Here is a 12,839-nt window from a genome sequence, read left to right as displayed (position 1 = left end):
GGCGGCCGCACTGGACAACAAAGAGTTAACTACAGGGGAGGGAGGGGGGCCAACTGGCCACCAATGAGTTAACTACAGGGGAGGGAGGGGGGCCGGCCACACTGGCCACCAATGAGTTAAAAACAGGGGGGGGGTGGTCTGCCCCCTGCTGCCTGGCAGCACCTGCCAGGCAGCAGGGGGCAGTCATGTACACAGTTCTTTTAGTATATTCTAACCTGAAGCGTCCCCATCACCATGGGAACGCCTCTGTGTTAGAATATACTGTCGGATTTGAGTTTCACGATCTAACTCATATCCGACAGTATATTCTAACATAGAGGCGTTCCCATGGTGATGGGGATGCTTCAAGGTAAAATATACCATCGGATTGGAGAAAACTCTGAGAAAACGGTCGTGTGCAGGAGGCCTAAATCCATGAAAAGGTGTTCAGTGATGCCTCCGTGTGCGATCGGTGTGTCGTCCGTTTTTCGCTGACGCTGCACAGCTGAAAAATAGTTTTCAAAGCATCTATTCCTAAGGGCTCATGCGCACAACTGTATGTATTTTGCTGAAAGGAACTGCTGGCCCCTAATAGAACAGTCCTATCCTTGTCCGTAATGTGGACAATAATAGGACATATTCTATCCTTTTGCGGAACAGACATACGTAAATGGAATGCATCGGGAGTAACTTCATTATTATTATTTTTTTTTTTTTGCGGACCCATTGAAATGAAGGGTTCTGCAAAAAAAAACAAAAAAACACAATGGACATGGAAAGAAAATAGGTTTGTGTGCAAGAACCCATGGACTATAATGGGCGCGTGATGGATCCATGAACACGGACAAAATAGAGCACGCATCCGTGGAGAACGCCTACAGCACACGTATGTGCAACAGTGTTGTGTGAATGAGGCTTTACAAATACTAATGAAAAATACTGAACCAATACTGAGTCAGACATTATGTTCTGGAATTTCAGGTGTGGAGTTTGCACGGACAGTAGTACAGTGTTAAGCCTCATTCATTCACACGTCAGTGTTTCATAGACGTGTGCTGTATGTGTTCTCCACGGACAGCGCACATAGCCATTCATTTTAATGTGTGTATTCAGGCATCAGTGTTAGCACGGTCCGTGGATCAGTGTTTTTAGCACGGATGCATGCTCTATTTTGTCCGTGTTCACGGATCCATCACGCCCATTATAGTCTATGGGTCCGTGAAAGCCACGGATTGTATCTGTGTTTAACGGATCATTAGGAAGAGATTAGGGATGAGCAAATCGACTTCGGATGAAACATCCAAAGTCGATTTGCATAAAACTTCATTCTAATACAGTACAGAGCAGGAGCTCCTTACAGTATTAGAATGTATTGGCTCCGATGAGCCGAAGTTATTGCTTCGTGAAACTTTGCGCAATAACTTCATAAATTAATTTGTACTGTAAAAAACCATTTCCCGAACTCTGGTTCGGTTCCAAGGTACCAAGCAATCACTTCGGCTCATCGGAGCCAATACATTCTAATACTGTATGGAGCTCCTGCTCTGTACAGTATTAGAATGAAGTTTTATGCGAATCGACTTTGGATGTTTCGTCCGAAGTCTATTCGCTCATCCCTAGAAGAGATGCTTTGAAAATTATTTTTCAGCTGTTCAGTGTCGGTAAAACACGGATGGCACACGGACAGCAAAAAACAGACACACGGATCCTTCATGGACAGCTTCACGGATGCATCTCTGACCACCTTCTCACAGATTTAGGCCTCATGCACACGACCGTATTTTTTTGCGGTCCGCAAAACGGGGTTCTGTTTTTCCGTGATCCGTGACCGTTTTTTCGTCCGTGGGTCTTCCTTGATTTTTGGAGGATCCACGGACATGAAAAAAAAGTCGTTTTGGTGTCCGCCTGGCCGTGCGGAGCCAAACGGATCCGTCCTGAATTACAATGCAAGTCAATGGGGACGGATCCGTTTGACGTTGACACAATATGGTGCACTTTCAAACGGATCCGTCCCCCATTGACTTTCAATGTAAAGTCAGGAGTTAATATACCATCGGATCGGAGTTTTCTCCAATCCGATGGTATATTTTAACTTGAAGCGTCCCCATCACCATGGGAACGCCTCTATGTTAGAATATACTGTCGGATTCAGAAACTCAAATCCGACAGTATATTCTAACACAGAGGCGTTCCCATGGTGATGGGGACGCTTCAGGTTAGAATATACTAAAAGAACTGTATACATGACTGTCCCCTGCTGCCTGGCAGGTGCTGCCAGGCAGCAGGGGGCAGCCCCCCCCCCTGTAGTTAACACATTGGTGGCCAGTGTGGCCGCCCTCCCTCCCCTGTAGTTAACTCATTGGTGGCCAGTGCGGCCGCCCCCCCCCCCTCCCCTGTAGCTAACTCATTGGTGGCCAGGTCATGTCACTTACCAGTAGGAGGAGCTCCCGGCCGGACCTGTCACTTACCAGTAGGAGGAGCTCCCGGCCGGACCTGTCACTTACCAGTAGGAGGAGCTCCCGACCGGACGCAGACATCGCAGCTCGCAGGTAAGTATAATGGTTCTACAAATTGCTAAGTAACCATGGCAACCGGGACTGCAGTAGCGTCCTGGTTGCCATGGTTACCGATCGGAGCCCCAGCGATTAAACTGGGACTCCGATCGGTACACTCCGCTGCCACCAATGATAGGGGGAAGATTTTAATTAGGAGGGGGAGGGAGGGGAGAAGGCCCACTGGCCACCAACGAGTTAACTACAGGGGAGGGAGGGAGGGGGGCCGGCCGCACTGGCAACCAATGAGTTAACTACAGTGGAGGGGGGGCCCACTCGCCACCAATGAGTTAACTACAGGGGAGGGGGGGCCCACTGGCCACCAATGAGTTAACTACAGGGGAGGGGGGGGCCGGCCGCACTGGCCACCAATGAGTTAACTACAGGGGAGGGAGGGGGGGGGGGGGCCGGCCACCAATGTGTTAACTACAGGGTGGGGGGGCTGCCCCCTGCTGCCTGGCAGCACCTTCCAGGCAGCAGGGGGCAGTCATGTACACAGTTCTGTTAGTATATTCTAACCTGAAGCGTCCCCATCACCATGGGAACGCCTCTGTGTTAGAATATACTGTCGGTTCTGAGTTTTCACGAAGTGAAAACTCAGCTATGAAAAAGCTTTTATGCAGACGGATCTTCGGATCCGTCTGTATAAAAACTAACTTACGGCCACGGACACGGATGCCAATCTTGTGTGCATCCGTGTTCTTTCACGGACCCATTGACTTGAATGGGTCCGTGAACCGTTGGCCGTGAAAAAAATAGGACAGGTCATATTTTTTTCACGGCCAGGAAACACGGATGCGGCTGCAAAACGGTGCATTTTCCGATTTTTCCACGGACCCATTGAAAGTCAATGGGTCCGCGAAAAAAAACAGTCGTGTGCATGAGGCCTTAAGCACGGACACGGACGTGTGAATAAGGCTTTAGTGAATAGGATTTAACAAACCCTTTCACTCAAATAAAAAAATAATAATTGCTGTGGCTTCAAGGCAGAAATGCTTAAAAAGTTCTGTGGATTTAATTTATTGCAATGAATAAAATCCGCACAAACTGGTTTCAGTGCATGATGTAAACCTGTGAAAATTACTTGGTGTGATGTCGCCCTCATCCTAAGGCATCTTGCACATGAACATACGGCGGGTCCGCAATACATGGGACACCGGCCGTGAGCATTCCGCATCACGGATGTGGACCCATTCACTAGAATGGGTCCACAAATCCGGTGGGAACAGAAGCACTACGGAGTGCTTTCGTGGGTTTTCGTTCTGCAAAAAGATAGGACAAGTTCTATCTTTTTACGGAACGGATGGATCGCAGACCCCCTTCAAGTGAATGGGTCCGCGATCCGCATGCGGCTGGTTAGGGCCCGTGCATTGCGGACCGCAGCATAGGGAAAGCCATCACACGTTCGTCTGAAAAAGGCCTTATTCTAATCTATTCATTCATCTGTTACAGTGTAGCGCTTGAATGGATAATGGGAAATTTAGCAAATTCTCTCATTCAAAAAACCTGCATCTTTGTACTCTCTGCTGCCCCCAAGTGGTAAATGTCTTGCCATGAGAGCTATACAGTGATCGCTCAGGATACAATGGCCTCAGGAATCAGGATACAATATTCTTAACATACAATGGTCTTTTCTGATCCATCATAAGTTGAAACCAGACTCAGCATACAATGTCTCAGACTCGGATCCAACCAATCAAGACCACTTCTCTGGTAAAATAGCTTATTAGCTGCTAGTTATCAGCTATTCCTGACTGTTATATGTAAGGACCTGTCTTATCTGTCTTAGTTATCTGCTTATTTTTCTTAAATCATTATTTTCTCTTATCTTGGATGACATTTTGGGACTTTGGAACCGATTACTCAAGTTACAATGATTTCAACATACAATGATCGTCCTGGAACCAATTAATATTGTATCTTGAGGGATCACTATTTGGTTATAAAGGCTTTTGGACATTACAGAAAAAGAAAAGTATGAGCTGAAGTTTGGTGGAATGTTTTCTCATGCTGTTTGAAGTCTCAGGATCTACAGCCATTAATGCACCCCAGTAAATTTTCAAGGCTGCACACCGAGATACACTTTTCGCTTTCACCCTTTGTCTGCCTCTACGTAACTTCAGCGGATCCACCGCGGCTTCTAAATCTACGCCAGCTCCCTAGCTTTAGATTTAGACTATTTTCTACGCCTAGAGCCCATTCTCTTTCCCCACCCATGCCAAACCTGTTTTTTTTTTTTTTGGGGTTTAAGTTGCAGGTTTGCACAAGAAATACGCTTTAGAGTAGGTTCACATCACGTTTTTTTTTACCTCTGACATATACATTAGAAAAAAATATATATACAAAAACGCAGCAAACCATGTTCTTGTATCCTGCAGAGTCTGGTAAAAATAAAATAAAAAATAAAACATATACTTTCTTTTTTTTTTCAATGGTGAATGGATGCCACTGTATGGCATCAGTTTAAGGTATACGTTTTGTATATATTAACCCCATTGCTACAAGCGCTGTACATGGCACCCGCTTGCAAGTGCGGCAGGCGTCATGGCCGGCGAATATGGGTGCCCCCACCCTTCGCCCGCTCTGTTCCTCAGCAGAATATGGGGCACCCTTTGTCCGCTCTGTTCTTCCACAGAATATGGGTGCCCCCACCCTTCGCCCGCTCTGTTCCTCAGCAGAATATGGGTGCCCCCACCCTTCGCCCGCTCTGTTCCTCAGCAGAATATGGGTGCCCCCACCCTTCGCCCGCTCTGTTCCTCAGCAGAATATGGGTGCCCCCACCCTTAGCCCGCTCTGTTCCTGCACAGAATGTGGGTGCCCCCACCCTTCGCCCGCTCCCCCTCTCCATGATGCAGCCTCCCCCTGTCACAGTGCACCCCCTGCTGGAGCAGGGTCAGGCGGCTCCATTGTCCCTCAGACAGAGGGTCCCCCGGGCTGAGTGATGGCGGCGGATGACAGCGGGAGCGTCATTCTGCGTAACCAGCGCCATTCCCCTCGGAGCCGCCCTCATTGCCTTTCCTGGCCGCGCCGCCGGTGACCGGGGCCGGGTATATAAGTGGCCGAGCGGCGCTGAGGAGGCGCATTGTGCTGAGCCGCTCCGTGTGACTGCACTCCTCACCGTCCGCCTCTCTCATGCGGCTACCGACCATGTCCAGCAACTTCTTACTTGCGCCAATCCCGGAGTCTGCGGATTATTTCACTGTCCGGGATATAAAAATGGCTGTGATGGGGGCAAGCAGTGTGGGCAAGACCGGTAAGTGCCCTCCTCACACATGGGCATTCTTCACTTCCAATTTATTTATATATTTTTTTTTATAGTTTTCTGCTAGAATTTCACTTACGGGTCACATTGTTACAACGTCTCAGGGCGTCTGATTGAGAAGGGAATAAATCCTGGATACATCTGTAGATAATATAGAAAATGCTAATTATTACTTTTTGGAGTACTGTATGCGGTAGGAGGGATGGGGGGGGGGAATAAAAATCAAGCTCCAATAGCTGTTAACCCAACACTATTCTTCCTAACTGCCCCTTACATGGCTGAGGATGCATGTGTTCTCTGGAGTAGAGGGGGAAAGGCTGCCGGACGACTTTTATATCCCCTGGGACCAGAGGTTGAAACTAGAGATGAGCGAATTTCATATTTTGTTCACGCTTCGTTTGGTGGTAAAAGCAGAATTGCGTTATGGATTCTGTTACCACGGACCATAACGCAATTCTATGATGGAATGCATAACGGAAAGGGGTTGGATCCGTTTTGCAGCCCATAGACTTCTCTAAAGGCATTCCGTTATGCATTCCGTCATAGAATGGCGTTATGGTCCGTGGTAACAGAATCCATAACGCAATTCTTTTACCACCAAAAGAAATTTGTTCATCTCTAGTTGAAATCTTCCCAAATCCTTCTTCTTCACACACATTCCTGATTGGAGTTGCGGAAGGAATTTTTTATTCCCCTAAAGTGGGGGAAATTGGCTTCTACCTCAGTTTTTTTTTTTGCCTTCCTCTGGATCAACTTGCAGGATGACAGGCCGAACTGGATGGACAAATGTCTTTTTTCGGCCTTATAAACTATGTTACATCCTGTCAGAGAACAGCGAGGAGCCCCCATACACAAGTTGTTTTTACTCTTATGGGTGTCTTAAACTGCATGTGTTCTCAATAGGGAAGAAGGGGGGGGGGGGGGGGGAGGCTGCCATATAATTCTTATTTCCTCTGTGATCAGAGGTTGAAACCTTCCCAAATTCTTCCTACCACCCACATCGAGTCAGGGAAGAGTAAATAGACCCCCTCCTCATACACATAAGTCTTGGCAATATCCGTTGTTTTCACTCTTATGAAGGACGTAAACTACGGCTTGGCTGAGGATGCATGTGTTCTCAGGGGAGTAGAGGGGGGAAAGGCTGCCAGACAAGTTGTATATCCCCCGTGATCAGAGACTGAAACATTTCCAATCCTTCTTATCCCAACATCATGTCAGGGAAGAGTGAAGAGCCCCCCTTCTTCTCCCCTACACATGTCGAAATCGTCTGGTTTTAACAGTTTTTATTCTTATGGGGGCCTTAAACAGAGACTTGGCTGAGGATGCGCGGGGACAAGGCTGCCCGACAACTCATTTCCCCTGACACTCACGCCTGTTAGGGAAGAGTGAGCAACCCCCCCATACACACAAATCTTACCGAAATCAGCTGATTTTGGCTGTTTTTACTCTTTTGGGGGCCTTGAACCACATACATGATAAGATACATATGATTGCCTTGCAATACATTGTATCAAACCTAATAAAAAATAAACATGTATTGTCTCCCGTCTGGGAAAATCTCAACTTTAGTGACTTCTTTTAATTTTGAAACAGTTCTGGAATAGGTTTTTAATGAGTCAAATACAGTGTCCCCATAGATGCCACAAATCAGGGCAGGACACCCTTTCAGTGCCAGGTAGCCAGTGCTCCTAGGGGTGCTACTATTTGGCTTGTTTGATGCTCATGATACTACTTATAGTCAAACCGCTAAAAACGACTTGCTTTAGTATGAATTTTATCGTACTCTTCCTATTGCTGGTCTCTCCCGGATCCTCAGTTATAGGCACATCTATGGGCACTTGAAGTGTAGGGCCTCTTGCACACGACCGTATGGATTTTTCAGTATTTTGCGGTCCGCAAAAAATACGGATAACGTCTGTGTGCATTCCGTTTTTTGCGGACCGGAACAGCTGGCCCCTGATAGAACAGTACTATGTTCTATCTTTAAACGGAAGGCATATGGAGCACCTTCCGTTTTTTTGCGGATCCATTGAAATGAATGGTTCCGTATACGGAACGCAAAAAATGGAACAGAAACGGTGTAAAAAAAACGTTTGTGTGCAAGAGGCCTAAGGGATATATGCTTTATTTTCACTACTTGATTTTGGCACTGTCTGATCTATCGGATTAGCACCCCGCTCTGATCCCTTTTTGTTTTAGTCACTTAAATTTCTGGCTTGGGTCTGTTCATTCCTGAAGCACTTTCCTAACCGTTTTTTATTTTATTTTTTTCTTCCAGCAATGATTGTCCGATTCCTCACAAAACGATTTATTGGAGACTATGAATCTAATACTGGTGAGTTAACCCTATCCATAATGTACCCCAGGGGGTTAGGTACATGCTGAGTCTAGTGATAATGTGACCCCGGGCTGTGATGGCTAACCTCCGGCACTCCAGCTATGGTAGAACTACAACTCCCAAGATGCACACTTGCTTGGCTGTTCTCAGAACTCCATAGAAATGAATGGAGCATGCTGGGAGTCGTCGTTTCACCACAGGCTGGAGTGCCAGAGGTTAGCCATCACTGCCCCAGGGGGGTAGGTACATGCTAAAGCAATTTTTTTGGGAGTCAAAACAAACTTTCCCAATGAATATTTTTGGTTCCTGATACTTTAAGGTTCCTTTACACGAGGCGGTGATCAGTACGATTGAGCGACGAACAAGTCGTTTCTTGTTGTATTTAACAATGACCCTTTAGATGCGCTGATTATCGTTCACAAAATCGTAATTTCGATCGCATATTCCATTGTTTGTAAATCAGACTGTTGCATTTCCACAAATCGAAATATGAGTGCCGTGCAGTGATTACACGTAAGAGATCGTTAACGTCCAATGATTTCTGTGCCCACACAAATGATCGCGCCAGCGAGAAATCTACCGATTTGTCGGTTGTCGCTCTATGGTTCATTGCTTTTACAGTCGAGCAGTTTCGCTCGATTTAACGATAATTTACACGATAATCTCCTTGTGTAAAGGAACCTTTGCACTTTGGTCCCTGATATCCCACACTGTATGCTAGGGCTGTTTAATATCCAGGGCCAAAAACTAGTGAATTATGCTCCTTTTGATGTCTTGTCACAATTCCCCCATTCTGCAAGTTTCTGCCCAAGTCGTACAACCCCTTAGAAAAAAATGAAAGGGGTTGTGCCAAGTTTAGAAGTTATCCACAAACTAACTAATTGTTGTGGATCCGACCACTGGGACCCTCACCGATCTTGAGAACAGGGATCTATTCTCCCGATCTGATGGAGTGACAGATCAGACATACGCCTCGCCCCTCCATTCATTCTCTATGGGAGCGTCGGAGTACAGTGCTCGGCTATCTCCGACACTCGCATGGAGAATGACTGAAGCGGCAGGGTGCATGCCTGACCTGCCGCTCCATCAGATCCGGATTAGCGGGGGGCCTAGCCCCCCTACCCCCCAGCGATCAGTTAGTTTAAACGTCTAAACTTGGCACAGCCCCTTTAGCCTCCATTCACACGTCCGCAAAATGGGTCCGCATCCTTTCCGCAATTTTGCGGAATGGGTGCGGACCCATTCATTCTCTATGGGGACGGAATGGATGCGGACAGCACGCAGTGTGCTGTCTGCAGCCGCAATTGCGGAGCGCTGCCCCGATTTTGGGTCCGCAGCTCCGCAAAAAGATAGAGCATGTCCTATTCTTGTCCGCAGCTTGCGGACAAGAATAGGCATTTCTATGGGGGCGCCGGGCTGGTGTGTTGCGGACCCGCAATTTGCGGGTCCGCAACACACCACGGACGTGTGAATGTAGCCTTAAGGTTTGCTCCCATGACAGATCTTCTTTACCATCAGTTCAGCTCAGATGTGACTTGATCATTAATACATTAATACTCAGTATTTCTGTTTTCTCAATCAGGAAACCTGTACTCCAGGCTCGTGAGCGTAGAAGGAGAGCACATGTCTGTGCAGATCCAGGACACTCCGGGTTATGTCACGGTAAAGACCCCATAATATCCTCTAAAACAGCAGCCTCCACTCTGTGTCTGTTTGGCTGTCTGGGCCGGATGGGAGTTGTAGTCTTCCACCCGCTGGACAGACCCAGGAGTCTAATCCTCCGTCCCCTAGTCTTCAGAAGCTCCTTTCCTATGTTGTGTTGACACCTTCACATGCAATAATTTTATTCCTTTCATCTCCTGCCCCCCTAATGTCTGTATTGTGCTGGAAAATGACATCGGTTCCACCAAAGTGAGTCACTGATCCTTCTGACTCGAGGAGTATCAGGAGAAGTGACTCGTGATGGCAACCTTCTCCTGTAATTATAGATCTGTCACATTATATGTGCATATTATATTGGTAATTGCATTTTATAGCATTCATATATTATTTTATAATCCATTCAGATTTGACGTGGGTCTGGCTACAAAGCAGTATGTGCTCTATCAGTTATTTCAGGCTATAATCAGGACTAGAACCTTATAGATACTTTCCTCATGAAATAACAACTTTGGAGCATCTTTTTCTTTTTTTTTTTTTTTACGACTCTGCATTGTGCCATTCCTCTGTTATTCCTCCTGGAAATGTATGAACGACTTGCCATTCGGGTGTTAGCATTTTCCTTGGTGATAGGGGGCATGTTCCTACTGAATCTAAGGGCTCATTCACACAAACGTTTTTTGCGTTCCGTATACGGGATGTTTTTTGCGTTCCGTATACAGAACCATTCATTTAAAAATACGGAATGTACCCCGTATGCATACCATTTACATATTTCTGTTTTTCCGTTCAAAAATAGAACATGTCCTATTATTGCCCGCAAATCATGTTCCGTGGCTCCATTGAAGTCAATGGGTCCGCAAAAAAAACTGAACACATATACTCCGTATGTCTCACGTATCCGTTCCGTTTTTGCGGAACCATCTATTGAAAATTTTATGCCCAGTCCAATTTTTTTCGATGTAATTACTGTATATGCCATATGGAAAAACGAAACGGAACCGAAAGAACTACTGAAACAAAAAACGGCCCGCAAAACACTGAAAAAGCCATACGGTTGTGTAAACGAGCCCTAAGGCTGAGTTCACACTTTATATATTTGGTCAGTTATTTCCATCAGTTAGATCTTTCTATTATACCTTATCTCTGAGTAGGCTTCACTACTGGTACAGTCTCACAGTAACTGATGGAAATAACTGACCAAGTAACTGAAGTGTGAACTCAGCCTAAGGCCTCTTGCACACGAATGTATTTTCTTTCCGTGTCCGTTACATGTGTTTTTTTTTTTTTTGTGGACCATATGCAGAACCATTCACTTCAATCGAGTCTTGTGCTCTACATCTCTCAGGCTGGTGATTGGCTGCAGTAGTCCCATGGGGTATACTGGCATGTCACCGCTGCAGCCAAGTAAACAAAGTCCAGCATGGAGTAGCAGAGCAGCGGTACTGGAAGCTGAGGGGGTGAAGTGGGTGAGTGCATTTATTTAGCACAACTCCAGACTCTGGGGTGCTTTGTGAATAACGTGGACCCCCCTCCCCCCTTGAAGACAAGCTGTGACCTCTACTGACATGTCTGTTTTAGTAGTTACTTGCATCCTACATGTAATCACTGGAGCCTCTATTCTTATGGCTCTATGATGTGCCATTCCTTTTATTATTCCTGCTAGAAGTAATGAATGAATTGCCAGCTGTTTGCAATGAAGGTTCAGATGGGAGTTGCCACTTGGGGGCTTGTCCCTGACCAGGCATCACTGATGGAATAATGTCAGGCTGTGCAGGGACACACCTCTAAGTGGTAACACTCATCTGGACCTTTATTGTACACTACTAGTAATTTATTCATAACTTCTACAAGGAATAATAGAACAACTTGCAATATTACCCTCCGGTTTCACACATTTTTCTTTATTCGGGTGTCGTGTAATATATAGTTATATAAGGTCTAAGCGTTTCGCTTTTGTGTTTTTGCGCAGGTGGACGATGACGTGTCGCAGGTGGCAGATATGTTGCGGTGCGTGCAGTCATCAGAAGGCTTCCTATTAGTCTACTCCATCACAGAGTACAGGAGCTTCGAGTACATACGTCACCTTCATCAGCACATCCGAAAAGTCCATTCCGACACTAAGACTCCCATCATCCTAGTGGCCAATAAAGGGGACCTCCTCCACATGAGGCAAGTGCGCTCGGAGGCCGGGATCCAGCTCGCCAGTGAACTGGGCTGCTCTTTTGTGGAAATTTCCACCAGCGAAAACTGTCAGGACGTTTGTGATGTGTTCCAGCATCTCTGCAAAGAGATCAGCAAGCATCAGTCCAGCAGCAACGGAGAGAAAAGACGAGGCTCCATTATCCCCCGACCAAAGTCCCCAAACATGCAAGACCTAAAGCGACGCTTCAAACAGGCGTTGTCGCCGAAAGTCAAGACCCCCTCTGCCATGGCATAGCCTGGAACCTGTGGACTAAAGACTTATTTTCTACATTTTACAGAGTAATTTATTTTTGTATGGACTTTGCAGCGTGTATGTCGGCATGCATACATCATAAATCCGTATTTATTTAATCGTGACGTGTCTGTCTGGTATCTGGATGCATGTGAAGGGAACATCTTAGCACAAGGGGTTAAAAATATAGCATAACTATCACAGTGAAATCCTACATCAAGTGGTATACATATGCAACGTATTGCAAATAGCACGTTAAAGGGTAGGGGAGTTATGAGAATAAACACACACACACACACACACACCTTCCCCTTATTGCTTAAAGGGGTTTTCTGAGTGCTTTATACTGATGCCCCATCCTCAGGATCGGTCATCAGTACCAGATTGGTGGGGGGCTGACCCCTGGCATGATTAGGCCGTAGCAGTAGTCTCTTCGCAGGCCTGTGATGCCACGTGGTCTAGGGAAAATAATACAATCTACACAACCTTGAACCCAAACCTGAACTTCTGTGAAGAAGTTCGGGTCTGGGTACCACATTCAGTTTTTTATCACGCGTGTGCAAAATGCATTGCACCCGCGCGATAAAAACTGAACATCGGAACGCAATCACA

General features: G+C 46.4%; 1 protein-coding gene across 1 annotated transcript; it reads left to right on the top strand.

Moving 5' to 3' along the window:
* Positions 1-5,143: 5,143 nt before the first annotated feature.
* Positions 5,144-12,360, top strand: RASL11A (RAS like family 11 member A). The gene is made up of 4 exons (XM_040426184.1): positions 5,144-5,784; positions 8,072-8,128; positions 9,714-9,793; positions 11,763-12,360. The coding sequence occupies exons 1-4, from the start codon at positions 5,664-5,666 to the stop codon at positions 12,228-12,230; spliced, it is 726 nt and encodes a 241-aa protein (XP_040282118.1). The 5' UTR covers positions 5,144-5,663; the 3' UTR covers positions 12,231-12,360.
* Positions 12,361-12,839: the final 479 nt, after the last annotated feature.

The sequence above is a fragment of the Bufo bufo genome, chromosome 3, assembly GCF_905171765.1.
Source record: "Bufo bufo chromosome 3, aBufBuf1.1, whole genome shotgun sequence".
NCBI classification, from domain to species: domain Eukaryota; kingdom Metazoa; phylum Chordata; class Amphibia; order Anura; family Bufonidae; genus Bufo; species Bufo bufo.
The sequence above is the reverse complement of the archived record's forward strand: the minus strand, read 5'-3'. Positions and strand labels throughout refer to the sequence as shown.

Coding starts and splice junctions, on each gene's coding strand:
- RASL11A (XM_040426184.1), top strand. CDS start 5,664: ATGCGGCTACCGACCATGTCCAGCAACTTCTTACTTGCGCCAATCCCG. Junction 8,129..9,713: donor AGACTATGAATCTAATACTG/GTGAGTTAACCC, acceptor TTTCTCAATCAG/GAAACCTGTACTCCAGGCTC. Junction 9,794..11,762: donor ACACTCCGGGTTATGTCACG/GTAAAGACCCCA, acceptor GTTTTTGCGCAG/GTGGACGATGACGTGTCGCA.